This window comes from Mytilus edulis, chromosome 8 (assembly GCF_963676685.1).
Source record: "Mytilus edulis chromosome 8, xbMytEdul2.2, whole genome shotgun sequence".
Classification (NCBI taxonomy): Eukaryota; Metazoa; Mollusca; class Bivalvia; order Mytilida; family Mytilidae; genus Mytilus; species Mytilus edulis.
Genome location: NC_092351.1, coordinates 40,407,877 through 40,435,343, shown reverse-complemented (window position 1 = coordinate 40,435,343; position 27,467 = coordinate 40,407,877). Strand labels below are relative to the sequence as shown.

At 30.8% G+C, this 27,467-nt stretch overlaps 2 protein-coding genes across 5 annotated transcripts in view; one reads left to right on the top strand and one right to left on the bottom strand.

Moving 5' to 3' along the window:
* Window positions 1-716: 716 nt before the first annotated feature.
* LOC139485555 (protein phosphatase methylesterase 1-like) lies at window positions 717-24,814 on the bottom strand. The gene is made up of 15 exons (XM_071270123.1): window positions 24,687-24,814; window positions 23,946-24,038; window positions 23,484-23,541; window positions 20,722-20,773; window positions 19,861-19,929; window positions 18,009-18,094; window positions 16,293-16,383; window positions 15,417-15,482; window positions 5,817-6,054; window positions 5,424-5,475; window positions 4,373-4,438; window positions 4,040-4,084; window positions 3,080-3,144; window positions 2,288-2,355; window positions 717-865 (listed from the first exon to the last, which is right to left on the bottom strand). The coding sequence occupies exons 4-15, from the start codon at window positions 20,727-20,729 to the stop codon at window positions 847-849; spliced, it is 873 nt and encodes a 290-aa protein (XP_071126224.1). The 5' UTR covers window positions 20,730-20,773; window positions 23,484-23,541; window positions 23,946-24,038; window positions 24,687-24,814; the 3' UTR covers window positions 717-846.
* Window positions 8,066-27,467, top strand: part of LOC139485553 (uncharacterized) — a 38,943-nt gene continuing 19,541 nt past the window's right edge. Inside the window, exons 1-6 of one of the 4 annotated variants that reach the window (XM_071270120.1) lie at window positions 8,066-8,150; window positions 9,284-9,914; window positions 10,167-10,427; window positions 12,424-12,481; window positions 13,715-14,460; window positions 14,688-14,853. In XM_071270120.1, coding sequence (XP_071126221.1) covers window positions 9,285-9,914; window positions 10,167-10,427; window positions 12,424-12,481; window positions 13,715-14,460; window positions 14,688-14,765 — 1,773 coding nt within the window. In that variant the 5' untranslated portion in view covers window positions 8,066-8,150; window position 9,284 and the 3' untranslated portion in view covers window positions 14,766-14,853. Of the gene's footprint in view, window positions 8,151-9,247; window positions 9,915-10,166; window positions 10,428-12,423; window positions 12,482-13,714; window positions 14,854-27,467 lie in introns of those variants that run through there. The other 3 variants (XM_071270117.1, XM_071270116.1, XM_071270118.1) reach the window with 3 other exon arrangements.

Below are 27,467 nucleotides of genomic sequence, written 5' to 3'. Positions count from 1 at the left end.
AATAATAAATAATCAAATACAGGTTTTACACTAGTAATTTTGGGGCCCTTTATGGCTTGTTGTTCGGTGTGAGCCAAGGCTCCGTGTTGAAGGCTGTACATAGGCCTATAATGTTTTTTTTTTTTTAAATTGTTATTTGGATGGAGGGTTGTCTCATTGGCACTCACACCCCATCTTCCTATATCTATGTCTAAAGCATCAAAAGTAAATGACAAAATGGATGTTCTACAAAGAAGCACAACCAAAATAAAAACTTCCTTTTTTAAGCAGACTGCTTACAACATGTACAAAGAATAATTGTGTTATATGATAATAATAAATAGACAATTTTTCTCTATAAAAATTCAAATGCTTGGTTAAAACTATTACATTAATGTAATGAAATGAATTGAACATACAAATATAACTATAAATCTTTTGCCAAACTGGATTATAATAACCAGTTAGGTATGCACATTTTGCAGTGCAAAAATACTCATTCTAGATTCTAACAAAAATTCTTAAAAGGACATTTATCTGGATTAATATCATAAACCTTTGCCTTCTTACTTTTCAAGAAACTTAACAAGTTGTCTGAGTGTTACCTCCTGAAGAAACAGGTTTACAAAAAATGCTAACAAAAAGCTATTGCCATTTAATTGATCAAATTCCAAATTGAAAGATCATCAACTGTTCATTTGTGATATAACCATATGGATTTTATATCTCGTTTGATCTAAGCCTTTTATCGCCAACTAACATGAAAAGGCACATGCATGCTGTAACAATTATGAATCCAATTCCAACAAGTTTGAAAGGTTACTTTGCCTATCTACATGAGAAATTCTTAAAGCTGTCATCCAGTATTCAACATCCTGGAAATGCTCTGAAAAGAAAATTACAATCTAATAACACAACAATAAAATAAATATGCAACATTTCAAAAAGCCTTTAAAAAAAAGTTTATAGTTGTTCCTCACTGATATTATCATTTATCATTAACGAATCCAGAAAAATCTTCGAATAATTTTTAGATTTCATTGTAAATTGTACCAATGTAAATGTTGCTTTCTTTTATTTATAAAGTGTGTACACAATTTTAGTACAAAACCACAATGATTGTGTTAAGTGTGACAATATAGTAGACAACTTTTCAAGAACTTTCATAGTTCATATATTGTGGGTGCCAAGAAGTCTTACAAAAGCCTTAAGACCATAAAGAGATCTTTTGGATTTTAAAAGTTTTGACTTATTATTCAAAATTTCCTTTGGAACATAACAAGTACAAAACGCAAATCAAATTCACCTTCACAATTTACTCTTTGAAGTCTTCTAATTGCTTTTACATTTCTTCTCAAGATTACTTGTATTACTAGTGCAGCAAGATCTTACACCCATCTGGAGCATCTAAGATTACTGTTCACGTATTAGTAGGGTTTGTGTGAATTATTTTATAGTTTTCTGTGTCGGGTTTTACTGTTTTGTTTTTTTGACAATTTTGCTTTAGTCAATACATTGTCTGTTTTTCTAATGATTCAATTTATAGTTTTGATAGTCTCCTTGGTGTCCTGTGTACATTTTTTAATTGCATATTGCTGCTTTTGCTGTAAGAACTTGAATCATCTTCCTGAATTTGTTAAAAGGAATGGTCTTCAGTTGTAAGCTGAAGTTGTTATATTTTGTGTTTTGTACTCCTCTTGTGAAAAATGTCTAACAAAACTGTCAGACTGAACTCTTCAGGTTGTATTTAATTCTAATATGACTTGCTTCATTCGCTTTATGAATAAACCCATGCTCTAAATCCAAGAAAATTTGTTTGCACATGTGTATATTGACTACTTCAGAATAATGAATTTTATCAAATTGGCATGCATTTGATGATTTCATTAACTTAAAACGCTTCATAACTCTTAAATGGTGCACATGATGTTACTAATTCATTTATTATGACTGTAACATGTTGCAATTCCAAATTGACATATTTGACCTAGATACAAAAACCGTTCATGCTGGCTGTTTAAAACTCCCTCCTTTGAAAAATCACATTGCCTACACAATCGTTCCACACTTATAAACATCGAACATAGAAATTACCTTAATTGTTCGAAATAATTGATGCAAGCTATAGTTTATTGTAGTATTAACATGGGTAGGTTTTATATTCGTGTTATTTTAGCCCTCACTATTGCTCGGGCAAAAATAATCATGAATATAATGCCTACCAATGTTAAAACTACAATAAAGTATAGCTTGCATCAATTATTTCTTAAACAAATAACTTTACATTACACAACTACAAATATAATACCTTTCAAAATTATGAGTAGCTTCAGCAACTTTATATCTGACCATAAACGTGGCAAGAACATCTGCTACCTATAACAGAAAAAAAAATTAAATAAAGAACTGCTGACCCAACGTCTCTAAAGTTTCATAGTGGATACAGGTGGTATGCAAGGTTGTCAAAAATTTAAGTCTAGGTGCCTATAACAGAAAAAAACAAAATCATGCCATTTCTCATCTATCCTACATTTATCATAAATACATTTGTAAAGGCCCTACAGGTGGGATGAAAATAAGATTATTACATTTATAAAATGATAATAGAGCATATATTTTGGAGTTTAGTATGGCCTCATTATCACTGAACATTTGTTTAGGAGCCAGCTGAAGGATGCCTCAGGTGCCTGAATTTCTCACTGCATTGAAGACCTATTGGTGACCTTCTGCTGTTGTCTGTTCTATGGTCGGGTTGTTGTTTCTTTGACACATTCCCCATTCTCATTCTCAATTTTCATTTTTATATTATATGAACTAATGATTAGAGTGTAGCTGATTACTTTTATTTTATTACAAATGATGCGAATGAGTGAGTATTGCATTAATAATAACTCACATTCTGAAATCTGATACATATCTCTGTTTGCAGATTTTCTTCAACCTAAAATAATTAATCTTGCATTTTTGTCTATTCTTTCATTATTAAAATAATAAATGCATGCAATAATTTCTGAACTTACAGTGGTCTTTTATAGACAAAACGCATGTCTGGCATAAACAATCATTAGACTGGTAACTATTATAAGTTTTTATCATTTACCTTATCTGGACTATCTTCATGCACAGCATGACCACACTGAGGTAAAACCTGCATCTGGAACTTTCCTGAAAAAAAAATAATTTGAAAATGAGGTGATGTGGCGTGCAAGTTCTTTCTAATTTAATTGAATAGAACAGAAGTGAAATGATTAATTAATTTGTGAGACAGATACTCCATTCACACTGATTTAGGTTTTTTTTTCTTTTAAAATGACATTTTTTTCTCCCCTTTTTTCTGAATGTGACCTACCAATTTATTACTGGGTTTGTTCTAACATGTGCAACATGATGGGTGCTTCTTGTTGAGCAGGACATGCTTACCCTTCTGGAGCACCTGAGATCACCCTCAGTTTTTGGTGGGGTTCGTGTTGCTTTAGGTCTTTATTTTACAATGTAGTGTTTTGTGTACTATTGTTTGTCTGTTTGTCTTTTTTTTTTTAGCCATGACGTTGTTCGATTATTTTCATTTTTTGAGTTGGAATGCATCTCTGGTGTTTTTTTGCCCCTCTGTTATAGAAACTTGGACACAATCCATATTCAAAGCATTTATCATTAATTCAAAAATTTGGGTGTTGATGACGTCCAAATAATACCCTTAACATGCTTTAAGTGAACTCAAATGGTACTTAATGTCTTATTCACTCCAGTCATAGTTGATGCATTTTATGAAATAGTTATCTTTCAGCAACAGCAGTTTTATTTCTTTGAATAATGATATTTCGGCATAATCAGATTTATTTCTTTAAATTTTTCTCATCAATAAGATAATCAGTCTTTTAAATTAACAATCTATGTGTTGAACTTCCTTTGAAGGTTCTTAATTTCTTTCTCTGTGTGGAATTCAAGTCATTATTAAAAACTATCATTTTTTGTGATGTCTTTAAAATAAAAAATAAATGAGTTACGGATAACAGTTGTTCTTTTCACACCAATTACTGTTAATAATGTTGACTACACCTACCCTGCATCTGACCTATGGTCAGTTCTTTATCTAGTCTATCCACTCCTACAACAAAGCAATATTTGTATCAGATAACAGACTGCTACTGTATAAATATATCACTTACTCATTATTTAGCATCTCAACAGGTTAAACATACATACACTTATTTGGTCTTGATATCTGAACATTATTTTGTTATTTTTTGCAGCACTTTATCATTTTTTAAATGAAGAACTAAAGAAAATGAGATTAAAAAGTACTTTTACTTCTTTTATATTAATCTTGCAACATACAACTTATACTATAAATTAACAAGTGTTAGATGAAAATAAATCTCCTTAATCAATATACCTGCTAATAATAACATTTTGGGACAATCACATGATAAAAACTTTTCTGATAGTCCTTGAAACCAGCCTACAATATAAAGATAGGCTATCATGAACTAATATGTGTAAAAAAATATCTAAATATATAGCATCAGAGTTAAAACAAAATGTAGATTCTACAACACAAATCCATTCATTTGAATAGTTATCAATACTAAAATATTTAAATCTTCTAACTTAGAAATACATATTTGCAGATCATTCCAAAATTTGGAAATAATTCAAATATTTAAGGAATGACTGTAACATTTTTTCTGACTATGAAGAAATAACATAAAAAATTTGGTGCACACTGAATAACATGCAAATTATTTCTTATAATTTATTTCTAAATTCCATTTTAAACCGTAGAATATTATGAAAAAACGTTGATGACGTCACAGTCACATGACTTAATTATGTCTATAGGCTGATAACAAAATCAGGTCAGCCAATCAGAAGATGCGTTACTTCCAAAATTAGATTATTAGTTGATAAAAATTGTAGTCAACTTGTCATACTGGTAAAATCTGTTCCTCTTATGATATAATGCAAAATGCATAGTGCACTATTTCAAGATATGTTAAGAAATTATTGAGAGAAATTAAATCAATGTTTTGGTTGTAAATCAATATTGATCAAACTTGTCACTATAGATTCAAATGCATACAGAAGAGATAAAATTATTTATGCATTAACATATCCCAATTGATACATGTATAACAAAGCAATATATATATATAAAACAACAATAATTAGACATTTCTCAACACTTTATTAATAAAACATTTAAAGGAAAAACAGATGTGTTATTAACCTTTTCAAATAAAAAGCCCTTCACAGATGATAATGTGATTTTTGTATTCTTTTTAGGATCGAGCTTTTTAAATTCTCAAATCTACTAGTTTTTTACAATTTTATATGAAAATATAAATTAAATGGTGTAATTGATCAAATATGCCAACAACAAAAAACCCTATAATATGTTGGATAAAAAATATATAATAAAGGATGGTTGATCTACAGATATATACCTTTCCAAAAAGGTTCTGTTTTACCCAAATCTATCCTCCACGTATATTTGGTCTGAAAAAAAAATAATGTTGACAATAAATTTGTTTTCCCTTAACTTGTATTTTGAGAAAATGATATACATATATATGAATTAATATGATTCAGCAACCAGAAAGTATCAGTTTTTCAAAATTTAAGGTATTAAGCCAAAATCATTGTCATTTGACTGATTATAAAGAGTATTTATTTTAAGGCATCAGGCTTATCGTTTGAGACTTAACTTATTTATAAGATTTTTCTTTATATCAAGTCCTAAACCTTGCATGTATATACTTTATTACAAAAAACTTTCTATTTCTAAATAATAATTAAATCCCTTTCCTAATGTCTTTATCAATATCATAAAAACATACAGAGCTTTCAGGCTTTTTTAAACTTTCTGTGTGTTGCTGTGGTTTTGTAGAAGATTCCGGTGTGTCTGAGGTTAATTTGTCTGTACTCTGTAACCGGTCTGTGCTATTTTTAGATGTTTCACTTTCCCCATTCTCCTCCTCCTCATCCACTTCCGCTATGGTATCACTTGTTGATGTGACAACTTCCATCTCGTGTTCATGATCAAGTTGTGAGGTAGCTGTTTCTGCTGTGTCTAATCTAGAAAATAATTAAGTTTGAAAGAAATTATCTTTATGTGTCAAAGCATCCTAGAATTGTCCCAACTGATATCTTATTTTTAAAATTGATTTGTGCAAGAAGATTTTCCACTTTATACAAAAAAAACTCTTAAAAAGAACATGTAATAAAGAATTGTAAGTAATCTTCGTCTTCTGTTTTACAAAAATTACATTTACTATTATTAGAAATTTCACTGCTTTAACAAGCCAACCATGAAACTTCTGGCTTTGAACCATTATGCTGATTTTAATGTACAGTCTTTTTTTCACATTTGATGGTTGCAATCAGCTGACAGCACACTCAATTACAAGTCAACACATTTTCTTGCAATTGGTCATAGGTAATTTCATTTTTTTGAAATATCTAACTTTTCCTTGTACTAATTTATAATCATGATGATTCCTTATAAATACAAAGAACAAGGGTAAAAAATATTTCATCATGGAATTAGAATTGCTCAGACGGAGCTCAGAGATATAAATCTAAGATTGCTTCACAAAAAAAAGCATTTCAGTCTTAACAGTGCTGATCTCTTAACTACATGATTAAATAGCTCTATGTAAAATTTAAACTGTATTGATGAGTTGGAACAATAAAAGATAAAATCCTTTGAGTAAAAGCAGGAGAATTACAATACCCTAATGACTGAAATGTAACCCTTCCATACCTTGGGTGACTTTACATTTAAATGAGACAAGCATAAAGTTGTCACTGATGCATTCATGAATTTACCTTCATTAAATTCATAACTTGTAATATATTCAGATGCAGATATTGCCAAATGGGGTGACAATTTAACACTAGAAGTAGCAGGGTTTAATTTCCCTAAAACTTATTTGTATAACAACTTCAGGTAATTTCACAGCACCAGAAAATTAAAGAACCTTAGTGAGCGCCCTCACATACCCCACACCCCACATTGTCATTGGAGAAATAAAATATGTGTAAGAAAAATAAATTGTATAAGAAAAAAAATTGAATCATAATTTCCTGTCAATATGCACAGCTACATAGTATGTCCTTATTATCTACAAAGTTTCGTGAAATTATGTTGTGTGGTTTCATAGGAGTTGCGATGACAAACTGTTGCAGTAGTACATCAAAGTAAATAAGTTCAAAGGGGCGTAACTCCTAAAAAAATGAATCGCAATTTCCTGTCGATATACACAACTACATAGTATGTCCTTATTATCTTAAAAGGTTTCGTGAAATTCTGTTGTTTAGTTTGAGAGGAGTTGCAATGACAAACTGTTGCAGTAGTACATTAAAGTAAATGAGTTCAAAGGGGCGTAACTCCTAGAAAAAAGTTGAATTGCAATTTCCAGTCGATATGCACATCAATGTAGTTTTTCCTTATTATCTAAAACAGTTTCGTCAAATTCTGTTGTTTGGTTTGAGAGGAGTTGCCATGAAAGAAACAGGACTGATGGACGGACTGAAGGAATGATGGACAGACTGACGGACGGACTGACGGACTGGTGGACGGACTGACGGACTGACGGACGGGTAAAAAACATTATACCCTCTGCAACCCGTAGCGTGGGGTATAAAAACTCAAAACTCATTCTTTAACTTCATATGCTTAGATTCATACTTAATACAATGCATCTAATTGAGATATATATTACAAACAGAAAATTGCAATAATATGCTATCCTCAACATGCTCAAGAAATTGCCCCAGCAATAGACCATAACTTATACAAAAAAACCTGTTGGATTGAATTTGATCTGTAGCTTGGTTTTAGTTTGTTGCTCGGATTTATTTTCTCTCAATTGATTTATGAATAGTGAACAGTAGTATACTACTGTTTCCTTTATTTGTGATATTTCAAACCAAATAACTAATTGAATGATTTAATATTAGTTGTAATAAAATATATATCTTCCACAATTTTTCAATTTTAGTTTTAAATTTCCCTCCTTACTTAACTGTTTACATTAATTTTAATCATGTGATCTTCTTTATGGTACATTTTTGTACTATAAATAGTAAAGGGAATTTCCTGTTTCCAGCCCGAGGTTGTGTTATCAAGATGCAGAAATATTAAAAGAAATGAGATAACCAAGACAAAGGTAAGACAAGTGGTGTGAACAAAATTAACTTTTCAATATTTTCAAAACATTACATCTTAAATTAATAGAATTTTAAAATGTGAACTTGTGATTGCATTAACTGTTAACCACAAGCCCAATTCAGACATTTTATTTCTATGTGACCTACTTTTTTTTTTGTTTTATCTACAATAAAATGTAATAAGTATATAAATAACAATATATTTGTAATATATCTTCACTCATACAAAAACAAGTATGTTTAATTCATATCTTTTCTAAAGCTGACAATTTTTTAATGCAATCTACTTTCTTTTTTGTAATTGTAATTCAATCGATACTGGGTCAATTAGTAAATTAATACAATTGAGGATGATAGTTTAGAGATGCTTTCCTGAAATAAACTTTTCCAAGGTACACAATAAGATATTGTCTCAAGCACATAAGGTGTGTGTCACTAATTCGGGCCCGGCCAGAAAGCACCTACCAGAAAGTAGTACATATTTTACACAAAATAGTTCCTACGCATGAGAGTAACCTTCAAAATATGTAGAATATTTAGGTATTTTTGGTATCAAATGAAAGCAGAAGGACTGGTGATCATTGTAGAACACTTTTGGACTTTAATTTTAAATATTAAAAAAACTGCATCAAATTTTAAAAAGAGGGTACATTTTGTCTGTTTGTCAGATCTGAAGTACCTGTTTGGGTACATCCGAAGTTCTGGGAACCAGTTCTTTGTTATATGCAATTAAAGGTATGTTGATTTTGTCAGTACAAAACACCATAAAGTGTTGCTTTGCAATGCAATGATTGCCACTTTATTTGAACTTAAAACAAAAGAGGTGTGCCTGCTTGAAACGGAGGAATTTAACATAGAAAGCAATGGGACCATGAATTAGTGGTGTACTTCCATAAACTTCAAAACCACTGCTTATTATAGGTTTATTGCATTATTTAAAAAAAATATATATATGAAGTCTATCTCATTGCATGGATATTAGATTTTTGAAGGTAACCATCAGTTATAAAAAAAACCAATAATGATCTTCCTTAATGATTTTATGATGAATATCTGAAGATATGCAACAGAAATTAAAAGCAAAACATTAAGCATCATGAGCATTGTTTACACTGTTTTCAATTTATTGAAGGATGGACAGAGAAGATCAACGTAGATACTTGGTGGTTGGATCTGTCATTTTAGAAGTTGTGACTCCTTTGTTTCAACAAAGGATAGAGCATGACTTTACAACTGGTGGGTTTGGATCCCTTCAGGCATTTATCAACAGTCAACAAGTCATTCACACCCTATTTCACCTTCGACACAGAAACTCTTGGTGTTGTAAAGACAAACCAAACTGCCATAACCCTTCTGCATTGCCTTTGGTTTACTGCCAATGGAACAAGTTGTATTCTGAAAATCCAGGACCAGGAATCCACAACTGTCACTGTAAATTCAGTGCTAATCCTGTTCAACTAAATGAACTGGATATCAGCCTTTCCAGTTTAATTTTATTAAACTGTTGTAAACTATCACAACAAGAATTGGAAGCTGTTCAACTGTTACGACAATACAAGAATGATTACTTGAGTCATAATACGACAGGTTGTATTACCCAAACTGAATACAACACCTTATGGCCAGACTTAGTCACATATGTCCTGAGACTTGATCCAACCAAACAAGATGATCTTGTTAGGATAGAACACAGACCACTAGATGAGTCACTATGTAAAAAATACTTCACATTCCTCCTTGATCTTCATCAACAGATAGAAGAGGTATAATTTCTATGTACTGTTTAATTTATAATGTACATTATTTTTTTAAGTGGGAAAAGCTTTTATTATTCATGACCTTATTAAAGAACTTTGAACAGCTCAAAGAAAATCACTTTATTTCCAATTGAAAATTTTAGAAATTAAATTCACTTGTGTCATATGCATTTATGTGTAATACAATTAATTATGCTTGTCCACCAATAAAAAGAAATCAAGACCTTCAAGAGTGTATTATATATTTTTTTATTGAAGATAAAGTCAACCATGGAAAGTGTTCATTCGTCCATCCAAGCTGTCAGTTCTTCATTAAGTGGACTGAACAGTTCTGCAGAGACAGTTTTTCAGGCAATGGATACAGCAGTTCAAGGAATGGATACAAGAGTTCAAGGAATAGACTTGGCAGTTCATAGAACGGATACAGCAGTTCAAGGAATGGATACAAGAGTTCAAGGAATGGGAACTTCCATCCAAGGAATAGAAACATCAGTTCAGCAAACAAATGATCTTCTTAAGGTAAATCATAATTTACTGATAAACAAAATGGCTTGCAAATTTTTATAGTAATTATTTGACTTCTTTGCCTTTTCAAAAGTCTCTATATGTGTTGAAATCCAGGCATTTTATTCATCTATTTAACAATTGTTTATAATGATCCTATAAGCTGTCTTAATTTGCACAAGTTGTAAGCAGTCTCCACACAGTGACTTGAAGATGATTAACAATAATAAATATACTGTTCTTTAATGGGTTTTGAAAATGTAAATAGTTTGAGTCACTCAATCCCTTCCTTTTCATTTCATAAATCCATTTCAGTTGTATATTTAATTAAAAAAAAAAACACTTTCTAAACACATTATGGTTTCAAGTAGAACATTTTGGAACTACAATTAATATCTGCGTTATTGAAAAATATTGTATACATAGTATTTGAAAAAATAGTTTATATTGAAGGTTGTCTGTTAAACAATTTGTCAAAATTTTGTATGACGTTGGCATCGTCTTTGTTGTCGTCGTTATCGGAAGACACATTGGTTTTCGCACTGTAACTTTAGTTTAAGTAAATAGAAATCTATAAAATTTAAACACAAGGTTTATGACCACAAAAGGAAGGTTGGGTTGATTTAGGGAGTTTTGGTCACAACAGTTTAGGAATAAGGGGCCAAAAAGGGGCCCAAATAAGCATTTTTCTTGGTTTTCGCACTATAACTTTAGTATAAGTAAACAGAAATCTATGAAATTAAAAAAAAACAAGGTGCATGACCATAAAAGGAAGGTTGGGATTGATTTTGGGAGTTTTGGTCCAAACAGTTTAGGAATTAGGGGCCCAAAGGGTCCAACATAAAACTTTGTTTGATTTCATAAAAAATTGCATAATTGGTGTTCTTTGATATGCCGAATCTAACTGTGTATGTAGATTCTTAATTTTTGGTCCCGTTTTCAAATTGGTCTACATTAAGGTCCAAAGGGGTCTAAAATTAAACTTAGTTTGATTTTAACAAAGATGGAATTCTTGGGGTTCTTTGATATGCTGAATCTAAACATGTACTTACATTTTTGATTATGGGCCCAGTTTTAAAGTTGGTCCAATTCGGGGTCCAAAATTAAACTTTGTTTGATTTCAACAAAAATTTAATTCTTGGGGTTCTTTGATATGCTGAATCTAAACATGTACTTAGATTTTTGATTATGGGCCCAGTTTTCAAGTTTGTCCAATTCGGGGTCCAAAATTATCCATTGTTTGATTTCAACAAAAATTGAATCCTCGGGGTTCTTTGATATGCTGAATCTAAACATGCATAAAGATTTTTCTTATGAGGCCAGTTTTCAAGTTGGTCCAAATCGTGGTCCAAAATTAAACTTTGTTTGTTATCAACAAAAATTGAATCCTTGGGGTTCTTTGATATGCTGAATCTAAACATGTATTTAGATTTTTGATTATAGGCCCAGTTTTCAAGTTGGTCCAAATCGTGGTCTTAAATTAAACTTTGTTTGATTTCAACAAAAATTGAATATATGGGGTTCTTTGATATATGCTGAATCTAACCATGTATTTAGATTTTTGATATTTGGGCCCAGTGATCAAATTGGTCCACATTAAGGTCTAAAGGGTCCAAAATTGAACTTTATTTGATTTCATCAAAAATTGAATTCTTGAGGTTCTTTGATATGCTGAATCTAACAATGTATTTAGATTTTGGATATTGAACCATACTAGGTAAATGTCCAATTTAAAATTTTTAAGTTTTTAAGTTTAAGTTCTTAGACCAAATTCATTCTGTGTCAGAAACCTATGTTGTGTCATCTATTTAATCACAATCCAAATTCAGAGCTGTATTAAGCTTGAATGTTGTGTCCATACTTGCCCCAACTGTTCATGGTTCGAACTCTGCGGTCGTATAAAACTGTGCCCTGCAGAGCATCTGGTTTGCCATTAAAAACTTGTAATGAGTTATCTCCCCATTATTTTTTTTACTTCAATTATAATAGAAGAGTTTTTTTTCATTTCTAGGAACTCCTACAGAAAGGTTTGACATGTGAATGTGGCAGACAAATCAACATTCCTCTCTGTAAGTTTACAAATATTTCAAGTTTTTGACAAATTGAACTTTTCATCTTTAATCAAATCTGTTTTCCATCATTAGTATTTGAAATATACTTCTAAAGTGTAAAAAATTGAGAGCAGAAGAAGGCACACCTCACTGTGTGAAGGAAACATCTCCTTATTGTTTTCTCTTTAAAAGATTGTTTTATCATTAATACTGTAGTTGTTAAAATTGTCAAACCGTTCACAAAACTTTTTAGTAGCATGTATCATGTATTAGCTGGTGTGTGCATTAACAATTTGGTTTATTTGAATGTTATTTGTGGAAATAATTCAACCTTTAATAATTTACACCCAAAAAGTGTGGACAATCTATCATGAAAAACAAAATGAAACTGTTTTAACACAAATGCATTCTACAGAAAAATATTTCCAGTGAGGTAAAATCAATCCTCATAGGTATTATACAAAATTTCAAAAAAGAGTTTATTGTACTCACGAAATCAGTTAAATATAAATTGAGAAAATTTACGTCCACCAAATAATAATGAATTTACCGTAAATGGTGTTACTTTAATAGATTTTCAAATTATAAATATTTGACGATGGATATAGTTTTAAATAAGGTAAAACTGATTGTAGGTTGTAGGGTAATAATCAATGAGTCGACAACTCAAGAAAATAATTTCCATTCCAAGTTTTATGTGTATTGATCAGTCAATTGTAAGAAGTATGAAATATTGACATTTCCATATGCTCTCATCAAATTGATGAAACATGTATGTTTTAACCCCTGAGTATTTGATTGCATCAACTGATAATTACAAATCATAATATAAATAACATCCATCTGGTTTTAATCCCAACAAACAAGTTTGTTTGATTAGAACAAATTTTATATCTATTGTAAATAAAATGACAAGGTTTAGAAGTCCAACTTTTTGTCATAACAAATAAGGTAGTGCAATCTAACACATAATGATGTAATTAAATGGAGTATATTGTGATAAGTGTGTGGTTGTGTTATAAACAAGTTGTTATATAAGTTCCAATGATTTGGATTAAACACTTCACAAATATATGTGTATGCGCTCAGGATAAAACGTTAAAAGCTGAAACTGAGTTTTTAATGTTTCCTTTGAGTTATTATCATGTTTTATTACAATTAAACAGACCATTCTTTATTATTTTGCACATATGCACATATAATATACATTCACAGTTGTTCTTTAGTATCAGTATTGTATCTACTACTCAGGTAATGACCAAAGAAGAAAACATAGAGATCAGTATCAACTAGGACAAAATATCTTCTTCCTTCATCAACAACTCAATCTTAAGTCACTACTCAGTATTGGCGAGAGAGAATTGATAACAGATGTAAAGATGATGGATGATGGTAGATTGGTGTTCTGTCGACCTTGTGAGAACAGACTAATGATCTGTAACACTGATGAATCAGAGACAGACTGTATATCTTTAGAGGGAAAACCATGGTTTGTAACTGCAGTGAACAACTCTATAGTGGCTGTTACTGTTGGACTGCAGTTCAGATGCTATGTAGAGATGTATGACATAAACAATAAACACATACTTAAATCCATATCAATTCCTGGAACTTTTAGTGGTAATGGCATTGCAATGATAAACAACAAGTTAGTATTAGGTGGTGTGGGAGAACTACTGAGTGTTGATTATCAGACAGGACAGATATGTACAATAACAACAATAGAAGGAGGCATGGATCCTTGTGTGTTACATGCTTCTGGTGACAGAATATTCTTCATTGATACCGGTAGTTCTTTATTGAGCAAAGATAGTAGAACAATAAGCTGGTACAATTATATTGATAACAAAATATATAACACGAAACTACCATCACATTCAAACTCTATAACTTCTCTACAAGATGGAAGTTTGTATGTGGGCTGTAATGATGGTTTAATACATCATGTATCAAATGATCTTAAACATACGAAAAAAGTCAAATTAAACAACATAGAAGTGCTGAATTCTAATTCGATTGTCAGCTACAACACAACACAAAATGAGATGATTGTACTTAGTAAAAATATTCTGAGCATCTTGCATGAATTACAGTAAGACCATATGCCTACCATTGTGAGACATAAATTACTTTTATAAGCTCACATATTTTGAAAATAATATTTTCTAAAAGAAATTCAAACATTCTTAAACATAAGGAAAAAGTCAGAGGAACCAACAATGAGTGGCTGAAGGGAAATTCATTATCAGCTACAACACAAAACAAAATAAGATGGTTGTTCTTAATAATAAAAATATTCTGAGCATCTTTCATGAATATCAGTAAGACCTATTTCAATTTTCCATATGGCAAACATTGTGAGACATATATATTAAATGTCTATGCTTTCATATGTTTATTCTGTTTAGAATTGCATTCAGTTAGTAAAGTAAAGTAAAAGAAAATAACACTTCATTATTTTGTTTTGTTTGAAGTGCTTTTAAACAGTAAAATTTACTGTTGGGTAAGAAATGACAATGAAGTTAGATACAGATGCCAGTATGTATACTTCAATGGTAAAATCTAGGGTTAGATGAGTATTGACAATTTAGTCTTGACCTTCATATACATTCTGCATTAAATTGTACATGCTTTATAGATAGGAACATGTGTTAATACTATACTTAAGGTGGTACCTAACACTACAGGGAGATAACTCTGTAAAGTCAGCTGAACGTTTTAATTACGTTGTGTCGTAAAAGGAATATTAAGCTTCTCAATGATCAAAATTGGTGTTTGTCAGCCAGTGTAATTTTTCTGACAAAACGGTTGGTTCAAAATTTTTGAAATTTTTATATTTTTGTTAAAGGGTCAAAGACAAAATTTTATGAAAATTAAACGAGCCAAATTAACTTTAGTGAAAGTGTTGGGTACCACCTTAAGTAATCCAAATGATATAAAACATTCTTCATACCTTTTAAGCTGTCCAACCATTGAAACTTTGGCTGATTCTACATTTCTTATTTGTCCAGCTCTAACACTAAAACAAAAACACATAGTATATGGTTTAATATGATTCATAAAAAGTTTTGTTGATACTTAGATAATATGAAAACTGTAATTATAATATAATATAAAAATCCATTTTTACATTCTATCAAATAACAGAACTTACAATTCCATTTGCCTAAGACTCATTGTGAGATTAAATCTTTCAATGTTGACATACATTTGGAATAATTTGTAGATCGTATCTTGATGTTATCATTGCTTTTTAAGTTATATATAGAATAATAGGTAGTTTCGTTTTTGATACTGACTATATCATGTGGTATATCTAGACGAGCCCAAAGGGCGAGTTTAGAAATATTCCACATGATATAGTCGGTATCAAAAACGAAACTACCTATTAATCTGTTTATCGGTAATTATGACATCACAATGTATTGCCTAATATTTTCAGAGATGTGTGCAGCCAGTACGTTGATACTCGAAAATATTAGGCAGTAAGATCAAAGGGAAAATATACGAATTGCCGATAAATTTGGATATCACTACTACTTAAATTCAAATTTACCAGTTTTTAAATCTTTGTTCAACCTAAGGACTCATTTTCATTAAGCTTTGTATGCTATTATATAATTATAAACATGCATGATAAAACAGTGTCAGTTATGAAAACCAAATGTTTTACCTTTGAAAATTATATGCGAAGAATGATTTTTTATTTATGAAATTATTTCAAAACATTGTCCCAACTGTGATTAACATGAACTATTTTATCCTTCATAGTGTCCTAATACTAAATCTTATTTTACTTGTCACATAATATATAAGTATAAGAACTAACCTCCATTCAATGGCATGTTCCAGAGATTTAAATACAGCAGGCCTGCCTCTCAAAAAACTCTGCATACTGGTTAAAGCTTCCAAAGCTGTTCCTATTATATAAAACAAACTATTGTAAATATTGAATCCAGTATATATAGTGATGCTGAATTATTTAATAACTAAATGATTGCAAATAGTTACTTAAAACTCATGAAGATATATTTGCTTTCATCATTATCATCATTTTTATGTCATTTTTATTATTCTTGTGAGAACGTACTTTCAACATCTGAATGTTTGTACTGTAACATGTCCACATTTGTAAATGTAATATGACAATACTTTGGTTTTTCAATAACACACAAATTGTATAAAAAGTTTCAAAATGCTAAATACTTTATCAAATGATATCCTCCCAAAGAGAATTATTGTCATATAAATGAATGCTACTTATGTAATCTGTTTTAACTCATTATTTGTTTTGTTCAAACCATCAATTAATGGTCAAAGAAAAATACATAAAGTATTGAAACTGTAAACTGATCTTCCTAAAGCTGCATTCTTTAAGAGAAAACATTTTTATTTCAAGAGTTAAAAAGACTAGTATGCTGGTAGGTAAAAATTTCCAAAGACGGTTATTTCTATTTTTTTACTTATATAAATGTACATAGAAGTCATAACCTTGTATATAGAAAGTATGACTATAAGACTTGGTAGAAGTAACTTGAATAATTAAATTTATTTAAAATTCATTAAAGAATAAAAATCTATCTGTATATTTTATTACTATATATATTTAAACACTGTTATAAAGGGTCATTTGTACTGATGCAGGATACAGAGTTAAAAATTAATCAACCATATCAATTTTTTAAATCAAAGGATAATAATTTAATAAAAGTTTGGAAAAAATGAAACTAAAAAAATAAGTGTGTATTTATCAATGAAAAATTTTAAATATTTGTATCAAGCTGACCCTATAGATACTTTATGCTATCATTTTGTCCTCACATCAATGTTAAATTCTAATAAGATCAAAGTTGAGGTTATAAGGCAAAGGAACTACAAAAGAGGTTATAATAGCATGTTGTATGTAAATATTTTGTGAAGTACTTCGTTATGCTTTTTATATAAGTTCATTATTAGATAAATATCAAGACACAGATTGTTATTATCCAATATATGTTAAAATATACAAAGTAAAAAAGAGAATTTTTAGTTAAGTATCTGTTTAAGTTTAGGGTCAACAATGCTATTTTTTCATTTGAAAATTGTTTGCAGCTTGTCTTATTTGTTTAATTACCCTATGTAGCTAGATAGCAGGAAATAAAAATATTCAGACCAACATATTGTTATTACAATCAATATTAGCCAAATTAAATTACCTTAGTGTCAATAGTGAATCATATTTGTCACCAGTTTTACCTTTTTGCACCAGGAGCTTTGAACTGTAAACAAGGCCTATTACAAGATTGATACATGGGCTCATTTATTTTTGTGGGTACCAATTTTTGTGGATTAAGGAAACCTTACATATTCATGGATATTTTATTTTGTGGTTTTGTAGAAGTCTGGATACAAGCCTATAGAAAATTTGTCATTCCTTGAACATTTGATTTCTTAGTTCACCTGTACTAACGAAATCCCCCAAAATAGTATCCAAAGAATAATAAGGAATCCACAGAAATTAATTAAGTTACACTTTTATAAAGACAACAGGTAGACATCTTCTTACCTTCAACTACATCAATGACAATCAGACCAATTAAAGATGGAATCAGGTGTCTGAAGGCTGTGTTTACTGCTATAGAACCTCCCATACTGTCAATAGATAATTAACAAGAATGTGTCCTCAGTACACGAATGCCCCACTCGCACTATCATTTTCTATGTTCTGTGGACCGTAAAATTGGGGTAAAATCTCTAATTTGGCATTAAAATTAGAAAGATCATATCATAGGGAACATGTGTACCAAGTTTGAAGTCGATTGGACTTCAACTTCATCAAAAACTACCTCGACCAAAAACTTTAACCTGAAGCGGGACAGACGGACGAACGAACGAACAGACCAGAAAACATAATGCCCCTCTACTATCGTAGGTGGGGCATAAAAATGTCCAAGTCAATATCTTTTCATTAGTCTGAATATAAAAGAAAATCAGTCCATAATTTGACAATGATTTTCATTTTGATTAGCTTAGTAGTTCATTCTTAAGATATTTTTTTACTTGTCTGTTTAAATACGTTTTGGTTATTGAGCTAAGATTGTTTCTACATATGAATTCAAAAATATTCAAAATCATCTCAGTGATATTGTTTGCCTTTAATTAGTGGAGAATAAAGGCTTTTTCCCCTGGAGAAAAATCCCAATTTGAAAAAAAATGGCTTAAAATTATTCCCAAAAAGACAACTCTTTTCCCAAACAATGCAGTCTCAGTAGTAATTGTACATGAATACAAACTGAAAAACACTCATAGTCATTTAAACAATTTTCTTGTCTAAAATGACTATATGTGCAAATTTGAGGGTCTATTTATGTATCATCACTGACACAATGGGGTCTTATTTTAAAGCAGGGTTTGACTCTTGAAAATGGGTCTGTAAATTGAAGTTTCAGTCAAATTCATGGTTTACTTTAAATTTCCCAATTTGATGAAAATGACGCATATTTTCCCAATAAAAAAGGGTAGAGGTAGTTTTGAAAAAAGACAACAATATCACTGATCATCTACAACCAAATATTCATGAGAAAAAAACTCCTATCCTGTTATACTGTGAGCGTAGCTGACAAAAAGTGATTCCACTACTTACAAAATCCATGATTTACAAATAGAAATCCCAAAATTCATTCTCATAAAGAATTACTGTAAATTCAGAAATTATTGCATGCGTTTATCATTGTGATTTTGTCATTTTAGAATAAAATGAAATTTTAGTTTTTGCAGTATTGAGAAAAATCTTCTTTAATTCATATATAAATAGTCAAAACACAAGTTTAAATTACTGCGATGTTAAACCTTTCGCATTATTCGCAAAAATAAAAACATTGCAATAATTTCTAAATTTACAGTAATAGGAGGACAAAACAATCAACAAATGAAACAGAAAGACTCCCTTTTCACTTTATACCAGCCACTGAAGAAAGTATGGAGTACAGAAATTGAGATAAAAAACAAAATTATAGGTACATAATGGCTTTAATACATGGTGAAAGATACAGAGAAAATTACATCAAATTCTGAAAAGATGCCAAGGATGCAAAGGGATATAAATGTGTACTGCCATGTGCCTATAATTTCTGAAGGAAACTGCTAAGGTTTTGAGTTGTACAGAGTTGTAATAAGGGTTTTAAGAGGAGTTTAAGATATAAGATACTTACCAAATAACAAAATAAAGTAATGGTAAAGTCCATGCTTTAGTATACGTAGGAATCTATGAAAACGATTATGATTAAGAAACAAAATAGGAAATGCACAATAGCACTATATGGCTAAGACTGTGATAAAGTTTCAATAAATGAATAAATTAAATAGCAAGTGTTGTGACAGCATTGATATTTAAGAAATTGAGATATCTATGTACACACCTGTGTCCTACCAGTATAATAGGTGGTGGATCTTCTCCATATAAAGCCTTCACTATATTGCCAACATCACTGAAAACAAAAAAAAGCATCAAATCAAAAATCTCATAATCCTTTTTTTTATTCTTAAAAGACATACCAATAGGTATAAAAAAAACATGTATTCTAGTCAGTGTCTCAGTGATCAAAGGATTAAACTAAGAAACAAAACTGATAACATTACCATTTTTGTGCAAACCAATGTTAATCATGCAGATTAAGAACCCTGAAGTTTATTTTCAACTTGTCTAGAATACCATTTAGCAAAATTTGACACATAGCCCTAATCTATTGGACGGTGAACACTGTGTATTGGCCTCCTAATTTATTTATTTTCTGTTTTGTTGTTACTGACATAGTGACTTCACTTCAGTGATCTCATAGTACTGAACTAACCTAAAGTTGTTTTGGGCTCAACCCTTCCTCTCCCCTGTGTTAAACTAAAAACTTGAAAATAAATATATGCCTCACAGTAAATCACATGACAGTTATCACTGTAATGGAGTAACAAATTCTTATGAACTGTAAAAAAAACTGTGCAAATTTTGTTTCATTCTGTAAAACTGTTTCTTAAGAGATGCTAATTTACAAAATGTGACATGAAAACAAAACAACTCAAATCAACAGAAGTGATTCCAGTGTGTTAGTACATCTTGTTACTGTTATGTGAAAAACCAAAATGAATCCACTAAGAAATGCCAGTGGTTTTCTCCAGCATCCTTGCTTCTTCTGCCAATAAAACTGACTGCCACAAAAAGTCACAATAGAGCTGAAAGTGGAATTAAACACCAATCAACCAATCAATATAATAAAAGTACTACATACCTAGACATTGTTTCAGAACTAAGATCTCCATCATCTGTTGTGACCGAGTCTCCTGTAACAGACATGTGACCGGGTTATATGCAGGGGTCAGAAAAAACATTCAACACAGAAATATCTTAAATACTCTACTACAGTACAAAAGCATGAAAAATTAAAAACCAATTGTTCAGAGAACCATTGAGGGTCTTTCCACCACTTACAAAATATTTTGATGTGAAAATATTAAAAATTCAGTTGATATGTCAGTTCCTATGATTTATGATGTCTAAATATGAATTTGGAGCAAAGGTCAAAATCTAGAACGTCCAATTAACCTATGACCTTGACCTCAATTTCAAGGTCATAGACTAAGGATCTCAAACCTAAAGACACGAGTTCCTTAATATGTATGGTTTATGAGTAATATCACTTTACGCATAATTCTAAACATAAGAGGGGCGAAAACTCCCATTTTTTGTCTACGCACCCTTTCAACCAAAATATATAAGTTACGACATGTCGCAACTAACAATTTAGTAAAAATAACTTGTCGATAAGTTATACGACTTTTGAAAATAAGTGAAAATAAGCCAAAATCAAAATTTATAATATGACCTTGACCTTTGACCTTGACCTTATTTTCATTTTTTTGGACCAACGACCTCAAATCAAAAGACCCTAGGTCTCTATCACTTATGGTTTTCCAGTTTAAAATACATTTCAAAATTTCAAATACAAAAGGGGAACTAACTCTCATATGGAATCTCTATACGGCTTCGGTCAAAATAAAACAGAACATCCTGAGGATGTAACGAGCAATTTGGTAAAATAAATTTGTCGTAATCTTTTACGGTTGCGAAGGAGTAGTGGCCACAAGAAAAACAGTGTTTGGGGAGATAACTCTTACAACGTAAAGTATTTGGTTACGCAGTGGTCAGTTTTAAAAGCGCATACGCTTTAAGATATCATATTCCAAATATCTAAGCGACATCTTTTGAAACATCAATCCTACGCAAGAAAAAAATTAGGCGGAAGAAAAAAAAAAATAATAATAATCAGAACAAAATCAATAGGTCTTTCCACGGAAAGGTGGAAAGACCTAATAATGGGATGAATGTCTGCATTATTAAGACATGTCTATCATATCTATAGGAGTGAGTATCACTAGGTCATTTGTACGTATGCTTTTACTTATACACTAGATCAGAAAACTGACATTACAAAATGTAATTTAAAATTTACATTCATTGAAGCATGACTATGAAACAGGCCTGACAATATAGAACATAATTGTTTATATTGTTAATTATTAATTCTTTGTTTTAACATGTATATTGACCTTTTATTTCATGGTAGGCATTTTTTATTTCAGTATTTGAATCTGACACGATGATTTTTTTATGTTTTATGTTATTGGCATTGATTTGTTTTAATTTACCATGTGTATGTACAGCGCCTTAGAGTAATTTTTATTTTTTATATAGGGCGCTTTATAAATTTTCATTATTATTATTAAAGAAAGTTAGAGACTCATACAACATGTACAAAAGCAATCAGATATACATGGTCTACCATGTTCCGAGTGCAAAAGAAATATGATAGGATAGTAAAAAAAATACAACCCTCTGAGTTGTTACAGTTCTACTGCTTGTAGCTAAGATAAATAATTACTAATGCAACAGGTTACAAAAATTAATTATCTTGACACCAAATGGTGGTAATTTTAAACCTGTTTTATGTGAACACAAACTGACCCCTTTACCAAACTAGACCATACATGTATGTCCTAAAGCCCAAACACACATAAAAAAACCAGCACATTGCAACTACAAACAGAAGGGTTCCCACCTTGAACAGGAAATAAAAGCTGTAGGTAGTAGCAAACACATTTTTGTCTTTTTTCAAAAAATGTAATGTGACATAAAAATAATAGTCCTATCATAAATTGATTCTACCTAAAATTCTAACTACCATTAGCTTACTTTCTGTTAAAAGAATCAATTTATGACAAGACTGTTAGTTTTATGTCACATTATGGTAACATGTTGAGTTTCTGGCTGTATCTATTCTCATTTTCACAATAAATTTGATACAGTAATTCTATATTATCTAAATTCTTAAATTTGTTTGTAAATCAACATCATCCAGAGATTTCTTTGTCTTTGGTGTCTGACAGCCTTATTAATATCTAGATGGGCCTAGCCTCAGCCTTGGTAAGTCCTAAAGAGGTCTTCAGACTTCAAATAAATCTTATTCCAATTAAAAACCTGAGAAGGTGATAACTAGATAATCAAACCATAATAAAAGATGATTAGTTCAAACTTTCAAAGACCCACTTACCTCCTCTTTTCCTTGATTGTGACATTACTAAATGAGACTTATCATCCTATTTGTAATGACAATGAGCAACATGACAAGTATCTAATGTAGAGCGAAACTATTTACCTTTCCTGAGCACTTGTGGTCACTTCTATTTTTTATGAGATTCATGTTGATCAAACTGAAGTTGTCTTTAAGCTTTTTGTGGAATGTTATTTAACTTCTCATTGATTTTTATCATTTTTTAATTTTTGATGTCAGTTTATCTTTGTATTATTATATTTTATTGTCTGTTCTGTCCCTTATGCCTCTTTTTTTCTTACAAAGATGTCAATGATAAAATGACATGGTTCAATAACAGAAATAGCTAATACTCTCCATTAAAATCACCAGCAGTTATAATGACATAAAAAAGGCAAACAGTAATTAATAGCTGATTCCCATACACTGGAGTAACAACTCACCATGGCCTCTCAAATCCACAGCAGCACATCGGCATGTCACTAAATGTGATATGTTACTCTGAATAAAAACAAAAATGCCAATATATGATTGTTAAAATAACATATTTTTCATATTTTGTAATCTCAGTCTTAAAACAGTTCCCATTTTAAAAAGACAAGAGACACCCCAATTGCATTCATTTAACAAAAAATTTGATGTTACATAGATTGGATGATTGTTACTTGCTTAATGTTCAGTGTTCATTCAACAGGAAAGTATCATCAATAACAGAACTATTTCTTAATCACATTGGTCATGTTGGTTTCTATCCAAAATAAATATTAAACTAAAGTAACTTGAACTATCAAAAAGTCCCATGATAAGGCTGAGAAACCTTCTCAGTGAAGAAAAAGTAAGACATTTTAGTTTCTATCCGAATTTTTTTTAGCTTACTACCAGAATGTTATATATGTCATACTTACTGACACCAATGCCCATGATAAAGCAGAGAAACCTCCTCCATGAAGAAAAAGTAGGACTGGTCCTTCCTTACCACATTCATACACTCTGAAAGTCTGTTAAAAAGCTAAGGAAAATTCTAAAATAGTTTTTTTTTCATTTTTTCATTTAAAGAGTACACGGAGTACATTGGATTATAGATTTATTACTCCTCTTTCATAAATAGTGGAAGAAAGTACATCAAAATATTTTATAATACAACATGTCATGCATGTGAGCAGGCTCAGCACCTTATATTTTCAAGTAATTTCTTTGTCAAAAAGAGACAATATGAGTAGAAAGAAATGAAGCCACATGAAAAAAAAACAATACTAACAAACAAATAAACAAAATACTACCAGATGCATGTAAATTATCATAAAAGGCACATAACTGAATTGAGGGTACTCTATTGAAAATAAAGTATTTACTTTCAAATTTGAAACAATTGTATAATTAATGGTATCTAAAATAAATCGGTTAAACATGTTGTTTAAACAAAGCATGTTAAATGATGTCACAAATATAATAATTTTTAAACAGCTACTTGTCTTTTCTGAAAGATTTTCCCTAAAAAATTAGAATCTCAAAGGAATTTAACACTATCTAATAGATGAAATGATAGTACTGATTAAGTTTTGTAATAAATATACATAAAATGTTTATAACTTTCAACATGTTTCACTGTAACAAAACAATCAAAGTCTTAAATACTACAGGGATACATTTCCTTCTACTTTGACATCATGCTCATGTTCAAAATAATGATCCCAGTAAACTGGAGTATAATCTCTTTTCCTCACTATTGGTCTCTTCCCATAGCCTCTGAAAATAAGTTATAACATTATAAAATGAAGTATGCGAATAAAATTCAAATACATGAAAGGCCTTAACCATTAGACCACTAACTCATTTAATGGAGATGTGTCACTTACGTATTTACAGTTTTTAATATTTACAAGGACAATCCCCACCCCAACAATTGCTTATAATCATGATCATATTCGAAAAAAACAAACAAAAACAAAACAAAAACTTAACATTGACCGATGAACCATGAAAATGAGGTCAAGGTCAGAATTTACCTGCACAACAGACATGTACAACATACTCATTTTATAAATCAGATATAATTGACCTATTGCTTATCAGTCAAGGGTCTAACTTAAATAAGTTATTTGAGAAAAATAACATACATGTTGTTATTGTAGGCTAAAATATCAAAAAACTGTGATAACATATGTATGTTACATGTTTCAAAGAGAAAATATACAACTTTTATTGTGTTAAATTTTTCTCAAGTTCTATTGATATTATAATTTTCTATAAGTATAATAATCTTTGCAAAGATATAACAGCTCATAGTTTACCAATCATGCATAGTACACCTATGTTATTACAAACTAGAGGCTCTCAAGAGCCTGTGTCGCTCACCTTGGTCTATGTGCATATTAAACTATGGAAACAGATAGATTCATGACAAAATTGTGTTTTGGTGATCATGATGTGTTTGTAGATCTTACTTTTTACTACATTCTTCTTGCTACAATTATCTCTATCTATAATGAACTTGGCCCAGTAATTACAGTGGAAAATATATACTAAAAATTTACAAAAATTTACAAAAATTTATGAAAATTGTTAAAGAAATGACTATAGAGGGTAATAACTCCTTAAGGGGTAAATTGACTATTTTGGTCATGTTGACTTATTTGTAGATCTTACTTTGCTGCACGTTATTGCTGTTTACAGTTAATCTCTATCTAATATAATATTCAAGATAATAACCAAAAACTGCCAAATTTCCTTAAAATTACTAATTCTGGGGCAGCAACCCAACAACAGGTTGTCTGTTTTGCCTGAAAATTTCGGGGCAGGTAGATCTTGCCCTGATAAACAATTTATGCCCGTCAGATTTGCTCTAAATGCTTTGGTTTCAGAGATATAAGCCAAAATCTACATTTCGCCCCTATGTACTATTTTTAGCCATGGCGGCCATCTTGGTTGGTTGGCAGGGTCACGCCACACATTTTTAAAACTAGATACCCAAATGATGATTGTGGCCAAGTTTGGTTAAATTTTGCCTAGTAGTTTCAGAGGAGAAGATTTTTTAAAAGAATACCAAAATTTAAGAAAAATGGTTAAAAATTGACTATAAAGGGCAATAACTCCTTAATGGGTCAACTGACAATTTTGGTCATGTTGACTTATTTGTAGATCTTACTTTGCTGAACATTATTGCTGTTTACAGTTTATCTCTATCTATAATAATATTCAAGATACTAACCAAAAACAGTAAAATTTCCATAAAATTACCAATTTAGGGGCAGCAACCCAACAACGGGTGGTCCAATTCATCTGAAAATTTCAGCGCAGATAGATCTTGACCTGAGAAATATTTATACCCCTGTCAGATTTGCTCTAAATGCATTGGTTTTAAAGTTATAAGCCAAAATCTAAATTTTACCCCTATGTTTTATTTTTAGCCATGGCGGCCATCTTCGTTGGTTGGCAGGGTCACGCCACACATTTTTTAAACTAGATACCCCAATGATGATTGTGGCTAAGTGTGGATTAATTTGGCCCAGTAGCTTCAGAGGAGAAGATTTTTGTAAAAGATTACTAAGATTTACGAAAAATGGTTAAAAATTGACTATAAAGGGCAATAACTCCTAAAAGGGTCAACTGACCATTTCGGTCATGTTGACTTATTTGTAAATCTTACTTTGCTGAACATTATTGCTGTTTACAGTTTATCTCTATCTATAATAATATTCAAGATACTAACCAAAAACAGTAAAATTTCCATAAAATTACCAATTTAGGGGCAGCAACCCAACAACGGGTGGTCCAATTCATCTGAAAATTTCAGCGCAGATAGATCTTGACCTGAGAAATATTTTTACCCCTGTCAGATTTGCTCTAAATGCTTTGGTTTTTGAGTTATAAGCCAAAAACTGCATTTTACCCCTATGTTTTATTTGTAGCCATGGCGGCCATCTTGGTTGGTTGGCCGGGTCACCGGACACATTTTTTAAACTAGATACCCCAATGATGATTGTGGCCAAGTTTGGTTTAATTTGGCCCAGTAGTTTCAGAGGAGAAGATTTTTGTAAAAGCTAACGACGGACGACGGACGCAAAGTGATTGGAAAAGCTCACTTGGCCCTTTGGGCCAGGTGAGCTAAAAATATATTCCTGCAATAACAAAAGGGTGTTATTACAGCTTTTCTAATTATCTCTTCAAAGACCAAACAGCCTATTCATTTCTACCGATGATTTTTTTCTTTAAATTTTGTGTGAAGGTATTTCATGATTTGAGGAACAAAATATGATGATAAAAATTGGGGATCACCGACTTAGTTTTGTCATTATAGTAACCTCAGTTTCGTGTTTTCACGAATATTAACATAATATCTGGTTGCAATCTGAACGCTTAAGAAAATTCCTTTATATCAAACCTACAAGCTTAGTTATCGTTTACGTTAAACAGTAGATTTGTATCTA

What these genes read in the sequence shown, in the direction of transcription:
- LOC139485555 (XM_071270123.1), bottom strand. An exon ending in TGTCATTGATGTAGTTGAAG is followed by an intron (nt 16,384 to 18,008) that starts GTAAGAAGATGT and finishes TTTATATAATAG; the next exon opens with GAACAGCTTTGGAAGCTTTA. An exon ending in CAAAATGTTATTATTAGCAG is followed by an intron (nt 4,085 to 4,372) that starts GTATATTGATTA and finishes GCTTTGTTGTAG; the next exon opens with GAGTGGATAGACTAGATAAA.